The following is a 21,070-nucleotide window of genomic DNA, read 5'->3' on the forward strand; positions in this document are numbered from 1 at the left end:
GGCGACGTGACACGATTCGAAGACAATTCAGAGATCACGTGACACGATTCGAAGGCAATTCGGAGGCCACTTGACACGATTCGAAGGCAATTCAGAGGCCATATGACACTATTAAAAGGCAATTCGAAGGCCTCGTGACACGATTCGAGGGCAATTCAGATACCACGTGACACTATTAAAAGGCAATTCGAAAGTCTCGTGACACGATTCGAAGGCAAATCGGAGGCCACGTGACACGATTCGAGGGCAATTCAGAGGCCACATGACACTATTATAGGCAATTCGGAAGCCTCGTGACACGATTCGAAGACAATTCAAAGGCCACGTGACTCGATTCGATGCAAATTGGCCATATACCTCGTAGCTCCGCGCTTTTTCTCACCTAATTCGCACCCAAACAGATCATTTTGTGTCATCTTTCAGAAATTCCGTCAACCCTAAGCATAGACGTAGCAATAAATCGCACATGCGTAGGACCAGCGCAGAGAAATTCGCAGCAACCCGAAATTTAGCATTTCCAGGAGAAATTACTGTATATTAATTTGAAATGTTAAATAATTCTTATCAAATTTTCGAGACCCCTTAATGTGAATAAATAAACCACGTGTTCCCTCCCGAAGAACGAATAAACAATCGCGCGACTTAACCTTACAACCCTAACGACGATACATTTTACGTTTACACGGCACAGTAATCTCGAAGTTGTTTCACTCAGCCCTTACTGCACACGATCACCATAATCCAACCATCCAGTCTGAACATTCACACTTTGCTCCCACTTAAACTTCGACTGCAACACCGACGACCTTGAAAAGAATCCATAAACAGTGAAAATTCGAGTCGTACGACGCGAATATCACTTTTTCCCACGTATCCACGTTTCGCCGCACCCAATAGGGATCAGCGTGCGCATTAATTTTCACATCCGAGTGCATAACGCGGTGACGGAGGGGCAGTCGAAGCGTTTAAAAATGTTCAATATCGATGATCCGAACAGCCGCCCCGATCGTAATATACAGGGTGTCCCAAAAATGTCTCGTAATACGGAAATGGGGGGATCCTGAAGTCATTTGGAGTAAATTTTTCCTTAGCGAAAATGCGATCCTCGGCTTTGTTTACGAGTTATTAACGATAAAAGAGTGACCAATGAGAGGCGTGATAAATACGCTGGCGCAAGGCGGCCGAGCCAATGAGCGGAACTGGGCTTGGCCGCCAAGCGCTAGGCGAGCTCGCCTTTCATTGGTCAGCGTTTTTCGTTAATAATTCGTAAACGAAGCCACAGGTTGCATTTTCGCTGAGGAAAAAGTTACTTCAAATGATCCCAGGAACTTCTCATTTCCGGCTTGCGAGACATTTTCCGGACACCCTGTACAAATTATACAGTAATGTCTCCCTAATTGACGCTCAGATTGCGCAGAAAAATGGACAATTCGGGATAGCAGAGATACGATTGTTCGAGCCTCGCAGCTCATTTTTACAGTTGTTGACAATCGATAACCATAAAAAAAAACGAGCCACAAGGCTCGGAACGATCGTATCTCCTCTTCCAAAATCGTCCATTTTCGTGGACAATCCGAGCGTCAATTAGAGAGACATTACCGAAAGCCAAGCATTTCCAATCGGCGAGAAACCGCCGCAATCAAATTCGCCGATTTGCACCCGAGTGTGCCGGCAGAACAAACGGATCCCTTCGTTCGAGTGGCGATCCGAAACTTCCGTTTCGGGAGCAGCGTTTCCCGCATAATAACGTCGATTTGTTGCGCGCGACGAATGTTCGCCGGAACTTCGTTTGCCGAGCTTCGACGAAGCTCTGCTCCCGGAAAGTTTCGAGTCGCCGAAAAACCGGGCCGTCCGCGGCCGTTTCCGCACTTCAGCCTGTAGAAACGCACACACAGACAGCACACTGTAGGACGCTAACACTGGATGCTAAACTCAACGAAGTAGCAGCTAGGTTCTTTAAAATCCGCGGCTCGCATCGTACGCGGCCGAGAAAAAGGATCGCGACTTTTTCTTGCATGAGATCGTGTTTTTTCAATTCTTCCCCTCTCGCCGGATTGTCGGAAGCTCGCGCCACGCCTCGGCTAGCCGGCGCGCCGACCAATGCTTAACAGCATGCTATAAGTGTAGAAGACTTTTTTTAGCGGCTTTTGACTAAGATCACGTAGTGTGTATTCTGTGGCAAGGTTCGCGGAGACCGCGCTGGGGGCGGCTGCGCTGGTGGCACCCGGTATGGAGGAGCCGACGAACACCGCCTCGGGGAGCAACGAGGACGAGGACGAGACGCCGCTCGACCCGGTCGTCGTCATCTCGAACGACAAGAGCACCGAGTTCTTTCTGGCCACGGTCGTCGAGGAAGCAGCGTAAGAGTCCAACGAATCTGTCGCGATCGCCTGCGCCGAGACGAACGTTCGCGCGGCCCTAAAATCTTTCGGTGTGTTTCAGTTCCGTTCGTTCGACCCTCAACAGGTAGCTGTAAATCCTCTGGCTTCCCATTCCGTGGGAAAACAGCAGCGTAAATAGGGTTACAGTAATGTCTCCCTTACTGACGCGCTCAGATTCTGCACGAAAATGGACTATTTTGGAAGAGAAGATACGATTTTTCGAGCCTTGTGGCTCGTTTTTTATGGTTATCGATTGTCAATAACTATAAAAACGAGTTGCAAGGCTCGAACAATCGTATCGGCTTTTACTAAATTGTCCATTTTTGTGCAGAATCTGAGCACGTCAGTAAGGGAGACATTATTGTACAGTAATGTCTCTCTAATTGACGCTCAGATTGTCCACGAAAATGGACTATTTTGGAAGAGGAGGTACGATTATTCGATTCTTGCGGTTCATTTTTATAGTTACAAATTGTTAACAATTATGAAAATGAGCTGAAAGACTCGAATAATCGTATCTCCTCTTTCCAAATTGTCCATTTCTGTGTACAATTTAAGCGTCAATTAGGGAGACATATATCGTGTACTGTGCTGTACTGTAACAGGATTTGTGAATACACAGACGAGACAGTTGCCAGAACAATTTTTTTTTTAAAGAAAAGATCAATAATTGTTTGTTCGTTGTTTTGAGATTTGAACATTTTGTCGCAGCACAATAATTAACAATAATTGATCGTGTATATAATTAATGTGTATTGTTTTGTAAGGATCGGAAGATCGGATTTATTTAAGCTTCGTAAGATTTTTATTACTTTTTGCTAGATTTTCTTTCAGATTTTTATCCTATTTGATTCATCCGAAAAAATATCAGAGATTTTTGTAATATTTGTAATATCAGAAATTGTGAATGAAAATATCAAAAACCTTTAAATATCAGAAAATATCAGAAAAATATGACTATATATATTTATAATATATATTTATATACTAATATTTATAATATAAAACTTATAAATACTTATAAATTTTACAAAAAAATTTTTATAATCTTTATAAAACATTAGCTAAATTTATAAAGCAACAATTTTCACAAAGCTGTAGCTAAACGTTATATTTGCCCGTGTTTCATCCGTTACCTAATTAAAGTAAACGTAGAAAATTTGCTATAATACTTAAAGCTTACTTCACTCACTTTTTTTTTACAAGTCTTTGCACAATCGAACGCCGCGGTCGCTTTATTATCATCGTGGAAAATGATTTATTCCGGCACGCTTGTAAAGCGAACATACAATTTTCGAACAGCGTCGATGGATTGCGGCGCGGATATTTACAGGATAATTTTGCGGCCCTTGTTTCCATACAGTGCTACACGAATGAAATTCAAAAGCAGTTGCATCTTTCATTCCGTTCGGTGGATTCAATGGAGAAACGAATTATTCGCGGGCGTGCTCGGTAAAAATAGAGGCGGACCGCCGATAAACCAGTCCACTGTGAAATCGATTCGTTTGTTTGTCGACTGTCCACTGGTCCAGCAACCCGGAGTGGTCACTGTATTGATTAAATGCGGAAGATGCGGCCCGGAAGATCGTTCTCTTCTTTTTGCGTGACTGGAAACGTACATAAGTGCAAACAGATAAAGACATAAACGATGCTGATAGACGTATCAAAATATTTACTTTATGTGCACAGAATGTTGTTCTTCGGGTTCGAAATCTCTTGGACGAAGAAGACGGGCGAGAAAATAAGATAACCGGTTGGACGAAGTCCGAAGTGAATTCACTCGAGAAATGCACCATCGATAACCGAATGAACTTTGTGCAAGGTGCCCTGAAATTATGGTAATTTCGGGAAGTGGGGGATTCCTGAGGTGATTTGAAGCAACTTTTTCCTTTACAAAAATTTTCTGCGATGCCTCGTTAACGAGTTATTAAGGAAAAACAATGACCAATGGGAGGCGAGCTCGGCTGGCTTGCCGCCTCGCGCCAATCAGTGGTACTGGACTCCGACCGCTCGTTGGCCCAGCCGCCTCGCGCTACTCGAGCTAGCCTCTCATTGGTCAGCGTTTTTCATTAATAACTCGTTAACGACGCCTCGGAGAAAATTTTTGTAAAGGAAAATGTTGCTTCTAATGACCTCAGGAACCCCTCACTTCCCGAAATTGCCATAATTTTGGGGCACTCTGTGTAAACATTACTGTTACGGTCTGCTTACCAAATACAGTAAATTCTGCCTAATTAGCGCTCAGATTGCGCACAAATTGGACAATATTATTCGAGCCTTGCGTCTCGTTTTTGTAATGATTGACAATCGGTAACTATAAAAACAAGCCGCTTGGCTCGAACAATCGTATCTCCACTTCCCAAATTGTCCATTTTCGTGGCCACTCTGATCGCAAATTCGGGAGAAATTACTACATTCTAGAATTAGCATGAACATTATTTAACTCGAATAGTTAATTCGATAAAATTCCGACGTCATAAATAATCGTAAACTGAATCAGTGAAATACGCAGGGAATCGGGATCTGATCGCATGATTTATAAATCAGCTAATTGTCCATTCGTAAATTTTAATCAATCAATAAAGACCTAAATGTGAATAATACGGACACGTTGCGCGCGAACTTCATCATGCAACGAAACACAAAATTTTGCCGAGCACATTTAGAAAATGATAAATCGTAAAATATGTATAACTGACGTAGTGTGCATCGTAAATCAGCTTGCGTTCCTCGGTTATCAGGTTACAGCAATTTTTCATCGCGCACATTCCACGACAATATTATGAAACCGGCGTCGAAATTATGGCTGCGATACTTGTTCGATGGAAACTCATTTTAATGACAATTTCAAGGAGAGTACCTTCCAGTTCGACTGTCGAGACCATTGTTACGATAACTAGGATCCTAAGAAGTGACGTAAAAATGCAGATTCGACTGACGCGTTCAGGGTTAAATTATGCGCATCTATTGTGGCAACGGCGCGAACGCTATTTCACATCACTGTAGGCAATTTCTTAGTTTTTTTAAATAATTTTATCTTTCATTACTAATGTACTATTTTCTTTAGGAATGTTTACTGTCGATCTAGCAAATTTACGCAATTTCAAAGTTTGGGCGAAGTATCAAACTAATCAGCCCTTTTCGGTTGACGGCTTTGGCAATTAGGGTAGCAGGGCAATAGTCACTACTCTAAACATGCTGAATATTGATGTTGGTAAATATTGCGTTTAGGGGACCACATCGCAAATATAACTTTGGCGTACGCTGTGAAAATTATTTTGGTAATACAGTAAATTCTCTCCCTAATTTTCCTTCAGCTTGTAAACAAAAATGGAAAATTTGGGAAGTGGAAACTCGACTATAAGTACATAATATATAATATTATTTATATTCTATTTATATTTACATTATTCTATTTATATTCTATTTATATTTACATTTATCTATTTATATATCTATTTATATTTACATTTATCTATTTATATATCTATTTACATAGACATATAAAATAATTATATATCTATATTTATTTCAAATTTAAATTTATTTTCGGCTTTAAATTACAAAGAAATGGCTTCAAATTAAGAAATTAAAATGGCTTTAAATTAAAAAATTAAAATGGCTTCAAAAAGAAAAACAGATCGCCCGTAGTGATCAAAAGTTTGGCCGCCCCAGATGTATGGTAAGGTTAAGGTCATTGGCGGCACCTCTAAACGCAATTTAATTTACCAAAACTTACCAAATTTTCTTTCTTAACGTACCATCGAATTTATTTCTCCTTGTACTCGGATAAAGCAGTCTATTAAAAAAAAAAGTATCTCCACAATTCGAGAAAATACAAAAGAAAAAGTTCGACCTATGACAGCGCGGATGAAACGGATGAAAACGCGTGGCATAAGTCGAACGTTGGTCTCGGTGTTGGGCCTTATCTGTCGTTCGGCGGCCCCCTTTTCCGTGTCCGGTGGTGACCAACTCTAGAATCGCTCGTAGGAATGCTACTGATACTCGAATTGCAGATGTCGTTTCAGTGCAGTGGCGCAAGCCCAGCTCGGCGGGACGCAGAACGCTCGCAAGGACTCGGGTTACGACGGGGCCGCGAGCAGCATGGTGATCAACGAGCCGCTGGAAACGAACTCGAGCCCGAGCCCGAATCCACGCGGCACCTCGGCCCCGTCCTCCTCGACCTCCTCGTCCCCGCCCCCGAAAGCGCCGACCGCAAGCTCCAGCTCGCAGTCGAAGAAAAACGGCACCGACCCCAACAAACAGGAATTAAAGAGGCTCAAGAGCGCCGGCTCGTTGCTGCCTCTTCAGCTTGGACGGACGCCAAGCGTCTTGTCCGGCTCGTCCACCTGTAAAAAGGACAAGAAGGACACCGCCGCCGGCTGCAGGTTCACGATATACAAGGCTAATAAGGCGAGCAAGAAGAAGCGGGAGAAAAGCTCCGCGAAGAAGGAGCGCAAGGCGACCAAGACGCTGGCCATTGTTCTGGGTACGCAACGACGGCTCGGGCCTGCCCTTTATTATCCCTTGAAATGCTACGAACAGACTGTCCACCGACCCTTCCTGTGCACACAGCTGACGCAACGTTTCCTGGAATGTTGTAACTCGGGGCGCTGCTCGAGAACGATACAGTCCCGGATAAACGGTTTATCAGAAGTAGACTGAGGATAATTTTTAACTAGCTTTTGGAAATTCATTTTCGTTGTAATTTGTTGAACGAATTGAATTTTACTAGGATTTGTAGAATACAAAATAGCTGGAACAATATTTGCTATATATTTCACTTTCTAGTTTCATCATTGATTGAATGACTTTGATATTGTGCGAATTTTTCGAGTTAATATTCGGCACTTGATGTTTTGAAAAATATAATAGAATCTCGGTTGATTGAATTGATCAGGGAAATACGAGTGTTAGGATAATACAGAGTGTTCTATAATTATGTTAATACCCGGGAAGGGGTGATTCCTGAGGTAATTTGAAGTAACTTTTTCCTTGGCGAAAATGCGATCCGCCGTGTCGTTTGCGAGTTATTAACGAAAAAGCGCTGACCAATGAGAGGCGAGATTAACTGTCGCACGGCGGCTGAGCCAACGAGCGCGCGAAGCCGGGTTCCGCCGATTGGCTCGGCCGCCTAGCGCTAGGCGAGCTCGCCGAGCCAACTAGCGGTCGAAGCTCGGTTCCGCTGATTGGCTCGGCCGCTAGGCGAGCTCGCCTCTCATTGGTCACTGCTTTTAGATATTGTTAAATATTGCAAGCATCATGCAGCGGACATTTCACACTTAACGACCTAATAATAAAAGTCGCTTGTAAGAACAATCCAAGAACGTAAAAATGACAGTATTTTATTCGTGGTTGCAAAGTGATCGCCGAGTTATCAAAAGATTTCGAAGCGGTCGGCGGAGTGGTTTCTCGAGATATTCCGAAACGGGGAAAGATCCATCACGCCGGTACATCATCAATTACAATTTCAGGCGTCTTCCTAATCTGTTGGCTGCCGTTCTTCACCTGCAACATCATGGACGCGATATGTACGAAGCTCGGGGCGACATGTCAGCCGGGTGTCACGGCATTCATCGTGACCTCCTGGCTGGGGTACATGAACAGCTTCGTAAATCCTGTAATCTACACTGTGTTCAATCCTGAATTTCGCAAAGCCTTCCACAAGCTCCTCAGCTTTTAAACGAGCGACGCCATCTACGGCCACATTCGTCTTGGGGGTTAGGAGGAACAACGAGGCATTGGACAATCGAGCAGCTCAACAATTGTTCCGGCAGAAGGTATCGAATCCATTTCACAAACGGGAGAAGAAACGGTTTCTTCTTTCGTAGCAGATCGACGTTGTTTTTGTTGTTGTTGAGATAGCTTTGTCAATGAATGATTGGAACTTTTTTGATTCTAATAATTTTTTCGGTGGAAAAGAAAATTTATATTTATCGGGGAATAGAATTTTATTCACATTTGAAAGAACGGAATATTATTCATATCTAATAGGTTATTGTTAGTGATCTCTGTCATGTTATTATTATTATATATTATTATATTATATTATACTATATTATTATTATATTATTTTATTATTATATTATATTATTATTATTATTATGTTGTTTTTAGAATTTCGTTTCGAGAATACTATGGACGCCATTCGATGACTTTGTCTTATATTTTGCAATAGTTCCAACGAGTTTGAATAATTAAATTTTTTTAGTTTGCAAGATTGGAGACCAATTCATTAAGTATGTTAATTTGGTGATAATTTGTGATCCCAAATTACTTACATAACTTTATACTATACTAAATAATTTGTCATAATTAATATATTAACTGCAGTTTTACTTCAGTATTCATATTACTATGCTTTCTTATATAGAGAATAATTTAATAATTTATTATATAGACAATAATTTAATAATAGTTAAGCACAGAATTTTAGATATACACTGAATTTATCAGGTTCTGCGGAAAGTTCTGAAAACTATATAATCATATAGTATAATAATTTTCCAGGGCAATTGCGTCTGAAGCGATCGCCTTGTCGCACTATATTAACACTAGATTTACTAATTCTTTAATTTACAATTATTCAATATTACTTGTTATTCAAATTACGGCAAATCTTACAATAACACTTGTTAAAAATCAGAATAAATGTCTTATCGTTAGTTTTATAAACTAATATAAAACAGCTGTTTTTAGTGCTCCGTAAATCTAGTGTTAAAGACTGTAAATGAAATATGAAACGCTGCAATTCTTTGTATTAATCAACGTTCGACTTCAGCTAATTTTCCCCCAAATTATCTCGATTCTCATTTTATCGCGTTACTCGCAGAAAGAAAACTGTACTTTCCGCAGGATCGGACAACTCGATCGCAGCTCCAGCGACGGCCGATTAAACGTCACAATTTTTTACGTTACTGTCCAGCAGAAATCCAGACCAACAAACAGTAACACAACACTTCCTGCGCGCTCGCATCCGCCTGTCACGCGTCACTGTTCAAGTCCCCGACGATGTCAAAAAATACCGGAGGTAGCGTGCATCGATGTTAGTCCTGAAATTACCAGATGAATGTTTTAGACTAATTAGTCCGATAACGGAGCGTCACGGTGTTGGTCACGCGACAGAACGGCCGAATGAAAATGTCAAGTGCGATTTGGAGTTCGCGAGCCGTCGTTGAAACGCGACAACCGAGGAGGAAGAAAAAAGAAGAACGGGCGAGCAAGAAGGAGGAAACTATGGGGACGAAGGGTGGAGAGACGCGGGAAGGGAGAAGGGGGATCGACAAAGGCGCGAGAGAACGTCGAGTGCCGATGGGACGCGTGCACGCGCTGTAGATATACTTCGTTGGTTATTTAATATGCCGTGGCAGTATTACCGTAGCTCGTAAGGTATAGCAATATTTTTGGGCTCGAAGCAAACGAGCCGAGAGACTCGCTACATTTATACAGAGTGTCCCAAAAATGTCTCGCAATCCGAAAGTGGCGGGTTCCTCGGGTCGTTCGAAGCAATTTTTTCCTTTACAAAAATTTTCTCCGAGGCACCGTTAACGAGTTATTAACGAAAAACAGTGACCAATGAGAGGCGAGCTCGGCTGGCGCGAGGCGACCGAGCCAATGAGCGGAACTGGGCTTCGCGCGCTGGTTGGCTGGGCCGCCTCGCGTCAGCCGTGCTCGATTCTGATTGGTCACTGTTTTTCGTTAATAACTCGTTAACGGTGCCTCGGAGAAAATTTTTGTAAAGGAAGAAGTTGCTTCAAATGATCCGAGGAACCCGCTATTTCCGAATTGCGAGACATTTTTGGGACACCCTGCGTATCGCGTATCTGCTCGATACGAGGTCTCGTTCGTGGCGCGTTGCGATTCCGCGAGCCCTGTTTTTTCACCAGCGAAAGCAACGAGGACCGACGGGCCGGTGTCCCCGGGAATCAAGAAATCTCTTCACGAATTTTGTACAGTCGCGAAGAGAACCGGGGATTCTGCTCGCCGATCTTCCGGAACTCGCGCGGAGGCGGAACAAAACAAGCCCAAGTTGTCGAACGCGTCCGACAAGCGCCGTCGCCGTTTCAACTTTCGAACGTTCGAATCTGTTTCCGTCGCTGAACTCTGGCCCGGCCATCGATCACCGTGCTTCGAGGTTCAATTAATTCACCGGCCGAACTTAAACTCGTAATCCAAATTTCAAACTAAAACATTCTCTTTCTCAACTTGCACGTAACTATTCAGTCGAGCCAAATTAAATAATATTTTTCGGACGCGTCAAATTCCATTCTATTCGTATGTTAAAGGATCAATGATAAAGTCAAAGTAAAGTAGATGTTTGGTTTTTCCTTTTATGAAGTATAAAATGAGACAATTTCAGACTGATTTGAGAAATGGTTCGATCGTCCTCAAGTATTGAGAATATATTTTAGCAGTCTCTATCGCCGCGTTGATCTTTCAAAGTATTAAACAATCCTTTAACAGCATATATATATATATATATATATATATATATATATATATATATATATATATATATATATATGAAAGCGTAAGAACATTTATCATTTAAGTAACATTATTGTGAAACACATAGTTATCTCTTCGATCATATTTGCCCGACGCACACGCGCCAGTACATGCTTTTCGCCTCGAATAAACGCGCGACTAATTCCTTCAGAATTACACATTCACGACGTCGATCGAATTCATCAAGTGTTTCCATCTCGAAAAGCAAACGCGCGTCTAAAACTTCCGCTCTAATATCACACCGGATTAACACGCATAATCGGGCCGGCATTACAATAACATTACTGGCCCCGTCAAATTGACCGGGGCGCGACAGAATTTGAGCGACGCGACGGCTAAAACGGCGGCGGTGCACACCGTCCAACAATGCAAAGCGTCCACATTGTCCCGGGATTATGTCACGAATTTTTTTGCGTTCGCTGTCACGGGAGATCGGCGCGCGCGCGCGCGCGCGAAAACAGAGGCCCCGCGCCGATATCGAATTATTTTATACGGGCCGCGCGCTCTCTCTCTCTGTATCCAGTTGAACCGAATTCTTTCCGAGTGCGCCGGAATTCCTTGCGCCTCAGAAATCTGTCGATCGTAGAACGCGTCGCGCCGCCGTTCCGACCGCCGATCGAAATTGATCCGGCGTGCGTCCGTCGCGCGCTAACCGTTCTCAGCGTGCCCGTCCGACGACGATGGGAGGGGGAATCGATACGGGAAAGGCGTACGCTCTCTCGTTTTCGCAGCGCGCGCGGCCCGGCCGCCGGAATTTTTTTTCTCTCTCTCTCTTTCTCTTTCTCTTTCTCTCTCTTCCTCGCGAAGATAAACATTGTGTGTGTTCACGGACCGTTCGACAAAGTAGACGGCGGGCGACGACGCGCCGGGAATACCCGCGCGCGTCGTGTCGGATAATCCGGGCGCCTATAGTGACCCTCAAAAGTGTTCCTACATCGTTTAAAATGTAATATCTTTTTTTTAAGATTGGACTAAATGACTTGAATTTTTTTTTAATGATAAAGGGAGGGATTAGTTTATTAGATGATATCTGAAATGCTTGCTTTTCTTCATTTTGCTATTACTTGGAATGACGAAAAAATAAAATTCTTAATAATCTAAGAATTCTTTAACCTTTTTATCCGAGCCTGTGACGAATATTTAAAAAATGTCTTTCATAGATCTCGGTGATCTTATGTGCATGTTAAAAATTTGATCGAAATCGGTTCACGTTGTTACGAGTTACAACGAATTAAAGATCGCAAAAAAGCTGTAAAAAAATATGCAGTTTTTAAAACCCTGTAGCTCGACTCTGTCTTAACCGATTTCGATCAAATTTTCAGCACACATATAATTTAACCGAGATCTACAAAAGGCATTTTTTAAATTTTCGTCATAGGCCCAGATAAAAATATTAAAAAACGAGGGTTCTTAATTTTTTCTCTTCGTTCCAAGTGTAATAGCGAAATTAAAAAAAAGCTTTTTTCTAGCCATCGTCTACTACACTAGTCTTTTTATCATCTAAAAAGAATTGAAGACATTTAGTTCAGTTTTGAAATAGTTATTGCGTTTTAAAAGGTGTACGAACACTTTTTTAGGCGACTGTATCGTTCCATCTCCGCGGGCGAGTCTCACAAGTCTCCCGCGACCGAATTTTCAAACATATCAGTACGAGGTACGAGGCACGATACCTGTCCGTGCATTGGCATCCGAGACGCGTTTACACAGCACGCGAGAATTAGAGAGGTCACGCGAAACACCGCGGGCAAACACACCGGCCGAAACGGAAGCGTTGGACGCGGGCGATGCGCTCCGGAATTCGTTCATCGGCTCGCCTAATCCCGATCCGCCGCGAAATCAAGTAAACACTTCGTCCCTCGCCACGTGGCGCCGGTCGCGACGGAAATTTCGAGCGGGAAATTCGATTGTTCTTGGCCGTTGCGAAACTGCGCTGATTTGGGTGTCATTTGAGCGAAAGTGCGAAGTATGATCGATACGAGAAATTGGAGTTAATAAATTATTATTATTATTCTGGCGATAAATAAAATTAATACATTAAATGCCGCGTCGGACACTAAATTTTTACCAGGTTTTGAAGTTCAATTTTACGATGATATGGACTGTTTATTTTGAAGGTGACGCAAGTCCATTTTTTATTGTTTCGAGATAATTAAAGATTAGCGTATTGGTCAGTTCAAAAATATAAATTAATTGTGTCAAGTCTGGCAATGTTTCTACTGATTTATCAATATGTAATTTGATTATGTAAATATTTTTTTCAGGCGAATTTAACTAAAATAATATATGTGTATTTACCGATTGTAAATGGACTTGCACCATTTTCATAATTAGTGAATTGTGAAAATCATTTGATTTTAACTATGAAAAATTAGGTATTCTTTCATTGGCCAATTTTAAATTGAAAAAAAGACATTAACATTCTCTAAGATATTAAACATTAACAAATTGTAAATAAAACGATCGCGCTGAATTAATCAAAAATTACGCGATATCTCATTTTTTAAAAAGAATGGACATACACCATTTTCAAAATAAACGGTCCAAATACCGAACAAACTAAATGTTACTCGAATTTCTAGAATACGGTAAACACTACGATAAATCGTAACTCTCTGATTTCAGTTTTATCAATCAAATAACTTCAATGTTTCGCAAATTTTCATTGATCTGTAAATATTCTTACGTGTGCCGCGAGCAAATTGGCAGAAGCGCGAGCGCTTCGAACACATTCGAAGCACCGAATAGACCATAAAAAGTTCTCCTCAAATTCCAGTTCCGCGCCGTGTCAGCGCGCCCGTTAGAAACTCTAAAGACAGTTTATTAAGTAAAAAGAAACACGTGGCACCGCTCCCAAGACGCGCGTCCTCAATCTTCCTACTGCGACTTTTTTGCGGATCGATCTTCATTCACGATACTTTTCCGCGCCGTCACAAACACTTGTCGTTCACGCTAACATGTTACTACCGTTGTTCTCTCTTAGAACCCATCGTTCGCACCCTCGTTGAAAACTGCTACGCCCCCGTGATGAATGACATTTGCCGGGCGCCCCGTGATCATTAGACGCCGCGCGGCGGTTCGGTAGCGATCGTTAACAGTGGATATCCCCGGCTAATTAACGTCCACATTCGCGGGCTACAGCCGCCACCATTTATCAAGCGAGCCCCGAAAGAACTGCTGGTTCAAGGAAACCACGTCATTGTTTCCATGCTTTCGAAGGATGAGAAATTGCGGGGGCGCATCGCCGCGCCTCGCGAGCCCACCACGGCCGTGGAGAACGTTTCGCGGGACCCGCGCTGTCGCAATAAACGTCTACAATCAAAGCTTTTTATTCCGTACGGACTCTCTGCGAGAACACAGTTGTATCACGTAGCCGTAAGCTTCCGAGTGTATATTTGTAAATAAACGATTGACGTAGGGAACTAACGAATTACGGAGATCTCGAGAGCCGCGCCAGCGAAAACGCGACGCGCGTCGAGCCGCGCTAAAAAAGAAAAAGAAAAAAAAGGAGTCCTTAGGTACACCGCAATTACTATACGCTAAAACGTAACGATAGTGAGAGAGTGTGTCGCTAAACGCTAGGGCAGAAAACGTTAGGGAAACTTCTCTTCTCGATGAATTGTGATAAATATAGTTTGTATCGAAGCTGCGCGTCGCGGCCGTAGATCCGCCAAAAAAAAAACAGAGCCGCTCCGAACAACCGGAAGTTGCGACGCTCGTTCGTCGGTGTGACCGCGTAGAATCGCGTAGAATTCGACGCGAAGAGATCAATTCGTTCGCAACCGGACTCGAAGAACGTTCGTCGAAAGGTCGGGAAAAGACGGGACGTCGCGCGCGAGTTCGACGAATTCGGCGAACAAAAATCACTCTCGTCTCGCCGGTTTCGCTCGAAACTTCTCGCGAATCGCTCTCGTTTTTCAGGGCACGCTGTTTCCATTCGCGTTTCTTTGTTCGGATGATTCCGGTCGCTGCGACCGGCGAAACTAATTTGCGCGTTCGGAGACCGGTCGAACGCGATTCGGCGAAGCCACGTAATTCGCGCGAATCCTCTTTGGACCGACAACTATGGAAATCCGTTTCGCTGTACGGCAAATCCTTCGCGGGGAACTTCACCGTTCCGCGGGGCCGTAAGGAACTTTTCGCCCCGTTGTCCCGGCCGGCGACATTTTGAACGCGGCCCGATCCGCCATTGATGCGGACGCGCGCCATTTTATACTCGGCGCCGAGGAATCTTCCCCGCGGATTATCAATTGGCGAAGTTCCCCCGCGCCGCGACAGATCGTCAGCGAGGATAGGAAAGGCCCGGGAACACCAGAAACAGTTCGTCGATTCTTTTTAACCGGCGAGCGAACGGCCTCGCAACGAAATGCCAGAGTCAATGAGTCCATTTGCCCGGAATTTTTCGACGATTGTTTTTATCCTCGCGCCGCGAATCCGGGAATAAACGATTCCGACGAGCAGAACCGCCGGCCACATGTTTATTTTACTAATTGGCCGATATATTTAATTAGCCGTCTCCTCGCGGTGTGTACAGGTTCGCAAAAGCGCGTGGACCGAAACGTCGGCGCGGCTTCGCTGTTTGCACGCGCGCGAAAAACTGTTCCAGCGAGTTTACAGCGAACAGAGACGTCTCTCAAGGTTTCCCGAGAGATTCGCTTCGCTTGGTACAATCGTTTCGCGTGTTTGTAGGACGCGGAGAATATTTTCGTTCGCCTAATCGCGCCCCGAAATACGCGGCACCCTCTGCAAGGGAGGAAACGAGCTTCGACGGAAATACGTTTTCACGATGACGCGATCGTATTCGTTTGGTTCAATAATTTTTCTCTTGCAAAACAGTGATTGACACATATTTGGATTGTTTTTAAACGCGGCTACGGAAGTAATATTTCTGGGTGCGATGAACGAGCATCGAAAATGTGTTTAGAACGCGAGAACTCTGACGTTTGATCGCGGCCAAAATAAACATGGTATTCGACAACGTGTGAAACTGTTCCTACGAATGGTTGAATCCGTAAGTTTCTAGGTTTTATTGCAGTTCAAAACAGTTCTCGTTTCGATGACGGGCCGTTCGCAGGAGTTCGTTAACCCGCGAACTGGATAAATAGTCGAAATGATGAAATAGCCGTCGGTTATTGCGTCGACATCGTGTTTATTAATTAGCTTCCGATTGAATGTTTCAAAATGAAATTCGATATTATTGAAATTAATTTTGTAATTAAATTAGCTGAATTTAATTTTTTCACCGAATTAGCTCGTATTAATTTTCAATCGAATCAGTTCATATTAATTTCTTAATTAAATTCAATTTTTGAAGTTGACTCTGTAATTGAATTAATTGAAGTTAACTCTGTAATTGAATTGATCGAAGTTAATTCTGTAATTGAATTATAATCGGAGTTATTTTTGTAATTGAATTAATTCGAGTTCTTTTGTAATTGAACTAATTGAAATGGACTTTTTAAATTAAATTAATTTGCGATTAACTTTTTTTTATCGAATTAATTTCAATTAATCCTTTTTATTATTGAAATTAAATTCAATTAACATCACTATGAAACTCATGTTATGAGAACAATTCTCTTCGTTGCATCATTTCGTTTGACGACCGAAATCGCTATTGAACAATTCTCTCAAAGATTACTCGCGCGAGCAGCGTCAATTCTGCTCGTCTCGCGAGACGTTAATAATCCAAAAATTTCCCCATCGAGTGATCTACAGCCGAGAATCGAAAGCACCGCGAATTTCACGCACTAAGCGAGACGCGCGCGCGCGCGAGCGCAGAAACGCGCTTGAAAACCGGCGTCCGTCAGGCGAAACGCGCGCGATTCGACCGGTCGCGTGACCCCGCGTGGCCCGATTAAATTTTAAATAAACAATCCGGCAATCGAACGGCATCTCCGTTCGAGCGACCGCCGTCTAGGCAAAGCGTTGAAACCCCGCGCACCCCGTATTTAATTGCAATGAATTAATTTAGCGTCCGCTTTCGCGAACCACCAAAGCCGAAGCCTAGCATTCTGTTTCCAGCGAGACCACGCGTCTGCCGAAATGCGTTAGAAAGTTTCTTACGGTTCTGCGTAAGATCGTAAGATCGGTGTATTTTTCTAACCTGCCACACGTAATCCCTCTCTGTATATACATATAGATATATATATATATATACAATATGAACATGTGTATGTATCAACGGTGCACGTACGCGACGCAGAACCGCGTCTATCTGTATTGTTACGGGACGAGAACGTTTGTGTGGTGGTGGGGGCGTTGTATATCTGTGTAAATATAGTATGCCGTTTCATCGACGACGAGAGTATTATGCGAACGGTCTGCGAACGGTCCGTGGAGGTCGTCCGAGGGTCCAAAACTGAGCCCGGACTCTCGGCGGTCCAGCGGAAATCGTTCGCGAGGCCGGCAGGTTTCTGTCTGCTCTGTTTCTATCTGTGTGGTGCGCGAATCGTTCTCGGGAGAGACCAAGAAAAGAGACGAGGGAAACGGAAAAGGAGAGAGAAAAAAAAGGAAAGAGAAAAAAGGCGACGAGAGATAATTGAATTTGAAACGACTAAAAACAGTGTCCGGTGGAGAGTGTATGTGTGCGTGTCGCTTACGACAGAACTACGTTTTCCTATGAATTTCTTAATTATTACTACGAATGGTCTATACAGGGCATAGATGTAAGCGCGAGCGATCTCTCAATTGCCGGAGACTAATGTTATTAAGCGGATGAAGGAGAAGAAGAAGAAGAAGAAAAAAGAAACGACTGTACCCCGTATATGCGACGTACGAACGAGAAACGAAAATGGCTATCTAAAAATGCTGCATGTACTGATGGCAATACCTATACATATTCACACGCGAGACACGAACACACGATCATCCAGAGACCGATACTACACACACGGACACTTGTTAAAATTAATAAAACATAGTATAAATTAATTTCATGGTGTTTCATTTATTTTATAGCGATCCCTTTGTGAAGGTAAGTGCTGTGTGTCTCTTTTGATTTGAAACGCTCGAATTAAGCTAGATTTTTTTTACGTCTTTTAACGCTAGATTTACGGAAACATGTACAGTACATGTACATATGTACATATGTACATATGTACATAGTTGTTTTATAAGTATTTGTTAATGATACATTTTTTAAGTCGACATACAAATGTTCATACTGACGCTAACGAAAATAAATACTTAAATGGCGGAACTAAAAAATTGAAAACCTTTTCTTGAAATTGACGGTTAATAAATAAATCATCGCCTCAATCACAGTGTCGAAAAGTTCATAATTGTTGCGTCAAAAACGAGGTAGTTTCGCGGAACGCGTTACAAGAACCATACCTTCTAAAAATGATGTTTGTAGAACATCACAAAATTGATTCATTGAAATAACCATAAAATTATGATGGCTGTCTCCATAGCTTGCCAACAGATTTTTTTACTACTACGTACTTGATCCATCAGGGTGAGTCTGACAAAAGAATGTTTCCTATAAATTCCTATAAATTAGTATCCAATCGATAAGAAATTGAAATTATTCGAATTTAAAAACAAATTAATTTTCGATAAAAAAAACACATGGTCGTTGTTATATTTTTAAATGAAACTAGATAATTTCAACTTCACAGTAATGTAGACGACGTCGAGACGAGTTCAATGACCCTCTACACTATAACCTCAAACTTCGAAACACCGCTAAAATAATTCCAGCCACAGGAAGCGAATTCCTAAACCATCGTGAGTTCCGAACAAAGTCGTTTGCAACGTTTATCCTGCGACCGCTTTCTTAACGGGTGCCTCCTGTTTAACGATGCGACTGCGAACGCGGTCACAACCAATCGGAGCGCGCCATATAAGATGATTCGAGCGAACGAATTCGAACTTCCATTCAAACTCGATCTGAAAGCGAGCGTTTTAATTCTTGCATTATTCTCGTGCCAAGGTTTCTACATTTTTTCAATCCAATTAAGCCCGAGAACGTACCACCAATGGCGTCTTCTACATAGTATCTCTTCTACCGAACATGGCATCGACGAGCCCCGATAAGGAAACGAAAATATGCCGCCTCGGAAAGCTGCAACAACCTTTCTCCGAGTTCTTGGCAACAATGTCTCCTATTCTCCCTTTCGTTCCGATCCGTTTTGCTTGCTTAATTATCCGCCGCAAGAATGTCGTCTAATTAACGCGTTCCGTGCCACGTGTTCCACCGGTGGTACACATTAAACTTGATCTTCAGGCCACGTGTACCATCGATGGTACACGCAGGCATATTTATTTCATGCGCTGAAAACATATATTTTCTGTCAAATTTAATTCTGTAAAATATATTTCCACCAAAATAATGAGCCATTATAAAATATGCAGTATAAAACAAAGCACATAAGTTTGTTCAGTTGTTACATATATATAATAATTAAGAAGTACAGGTTATGGTTGACCACCAAAATAATCAGGCATTCTAAAAAATGCAGTATAAAACAAAGCACATAAGTTTGTTTAATTGTTATATATATAATAATTAAGAAGTACAGGTTATGGTTGACCACCAAAATAATGAGCCATTATAAAATATGCAGTATAAAACAAAGCACTATTGTATATATATACAATAATTAATAATTACATGTAATGGTTGACTTTGTTAAAACAATAAAAATATGGCTTTTTCGGGCAATCCCTGCAAAACGTCGTTGCTCTTCTAGTTTTTTGCTACTTTAGTCCCTCGTTTTTTTATTCAACAAATTCGAATACAGCAGAATCTTTTTACCAACCTCAAGAGTTTCGAACTGAGTTTACAATCGAACTGATCGCAGCGCCACCTGCACCATAAAACGGTACACGATGCGATAACTGCTCTAACCAAACTAACTACTTATGGAATGACGATGTAACAAAATATCGTGTGATAATATATCAATTTTTGCAAATCGTGCAAAAACGACTTGGCACGGAACGCGTTAAGAAACAGCTTGCGCGAAAAAGAAACGTTCAAGGTCGCGGCGAGTCACGTGCCGCGTAGACTCGATTGAACGAAAAACGAATTCCTTATGCGGCAAACAATTAATTTCCAGGCAGCCTGTAATAAAACGGGTTCGCCCGAGGACACGGTGGACGTTCGTTTTCTCGGAGCATTCGAAGTAACAGTAGCCGATGCATTTCACGGTGACAATGGTCCTGGGCCGAGCACAATACTCGCGCGAATCCAATCTGCAACGGGATCGTTTCGCATCGACTTTTACGAACGCCCCGGAAGCAAAGGGCGCCTCGGGACTCCATAAGACACCGGAGCCCTTGTTCCCGGCGACGTGCCGGGTTATTCGCGGGTCCCATTAACAGGTGGAGGAAAAAAGGGGACGCTGTGATAAAAAGCTAAAGGGGTTGCGCGAAGAAAGGGAGAAAGGGGCGAGCAGCGGCGCAGGACAGAGGTGGTCGTGTTAGAATTTTTTAACTTAATAAGAAAACACGCGACGAGATAATGGGCGGCTGTCTGACTAAGGAAGTGCCGAGATAGAGGGAAGAATGCCAACAACGATATCGGTAAAAAACACCGTGCCAGGTCGCGCTCCTGGTTATACGGAGCGGACCATCTAAATTGGAACAGCTGGGGCAGGTGCGGGTGTTACCGCGGGCGGCCCAAATACTGCGGTATTTTATAAAAGTAAAAAGTTCTCACAAAAATGACCGATAAACGAAACAATCTCTCTACTACGCGTGTTGTCCTTAGAAATATTATAACCGCGAAGACTGTTTGTAGAACCTGAGCGTTCTCGTTTAAGTGGGCCACCGTGTATACAAGGTGTCGGAGATTCCCCGCACGGAAACAAGCTGATGAAGTGGAGCAGAATTTCTTCGTCCAGCGAGACAATCGAATTTCAAAGTGTGCTGCTTTCAAAGCTTCAGAGAATAAAAATTAGTTTATTCCAAAAATTTTTTATTTCCATTTATACTGGCGGAAGTTAACGTCGATTTCCTTGAAAGCGGAGCCGCGTACCAGGCGACTGTATCGAGCAAATCAAGATCAATGTGTCGAATAAAAAGCAACCACGTTTCGATCGTGACGTAATTTTTAGGTTATCTCGATTTGAAGAGGACTGCGGAACAATATCGACAGAGCATGTAGAGCGTTGAATTAGGATTAACATTGACCCGCCAGGAGAAAGTCGAAGAAGACGAACAGGAAGAACAGGAAG

The 21,070-nt window shown here is 42.7% G+C and overlaps 1 protein-coding gene across 1 annotated transcript in view; it reads left to right on the forward strand.

Moving 5' to 3' along the window:
- Dop2R (dopamine D2-like receptor) overlaps nt 1–17,819 on the forward strand; it is a 435,398-nt gene extending 417,579 nt beyond the window's left edge. Inside the window, 4 exon segments of the mRNA XM_076524254.1 lie at nt 2,184–2,360; nt 6,398–6,870; nt 7,856–8,161; nt 9,310–17,819. Coding sequence (XP_076380369.1) covers nt 2,184–2,360; nt 6,398–6,870; nt 7,856–8,064 — 859 coding nt within the window. The 3' untranslated portion in view covers nt 8,065–8,161; nt 9,310–17,819.
- Nucleotides 17,820–21,070: the final 3,251 nt, after the last annotated feature.

This window comes from Megalopta genalis, chromosome 8 (assembly GCF_051020955.1).
Source record: "Megalopta genalis isolate 19385.01 chromosome 8, iyMegGena1_principal, whole genome shotgun sequence".
NCBI lineage: Eukaryota > Metazoa > Arthropoda > Insecta > Hymenoptera > Halictidae > Megalopta > Megalopta genalis.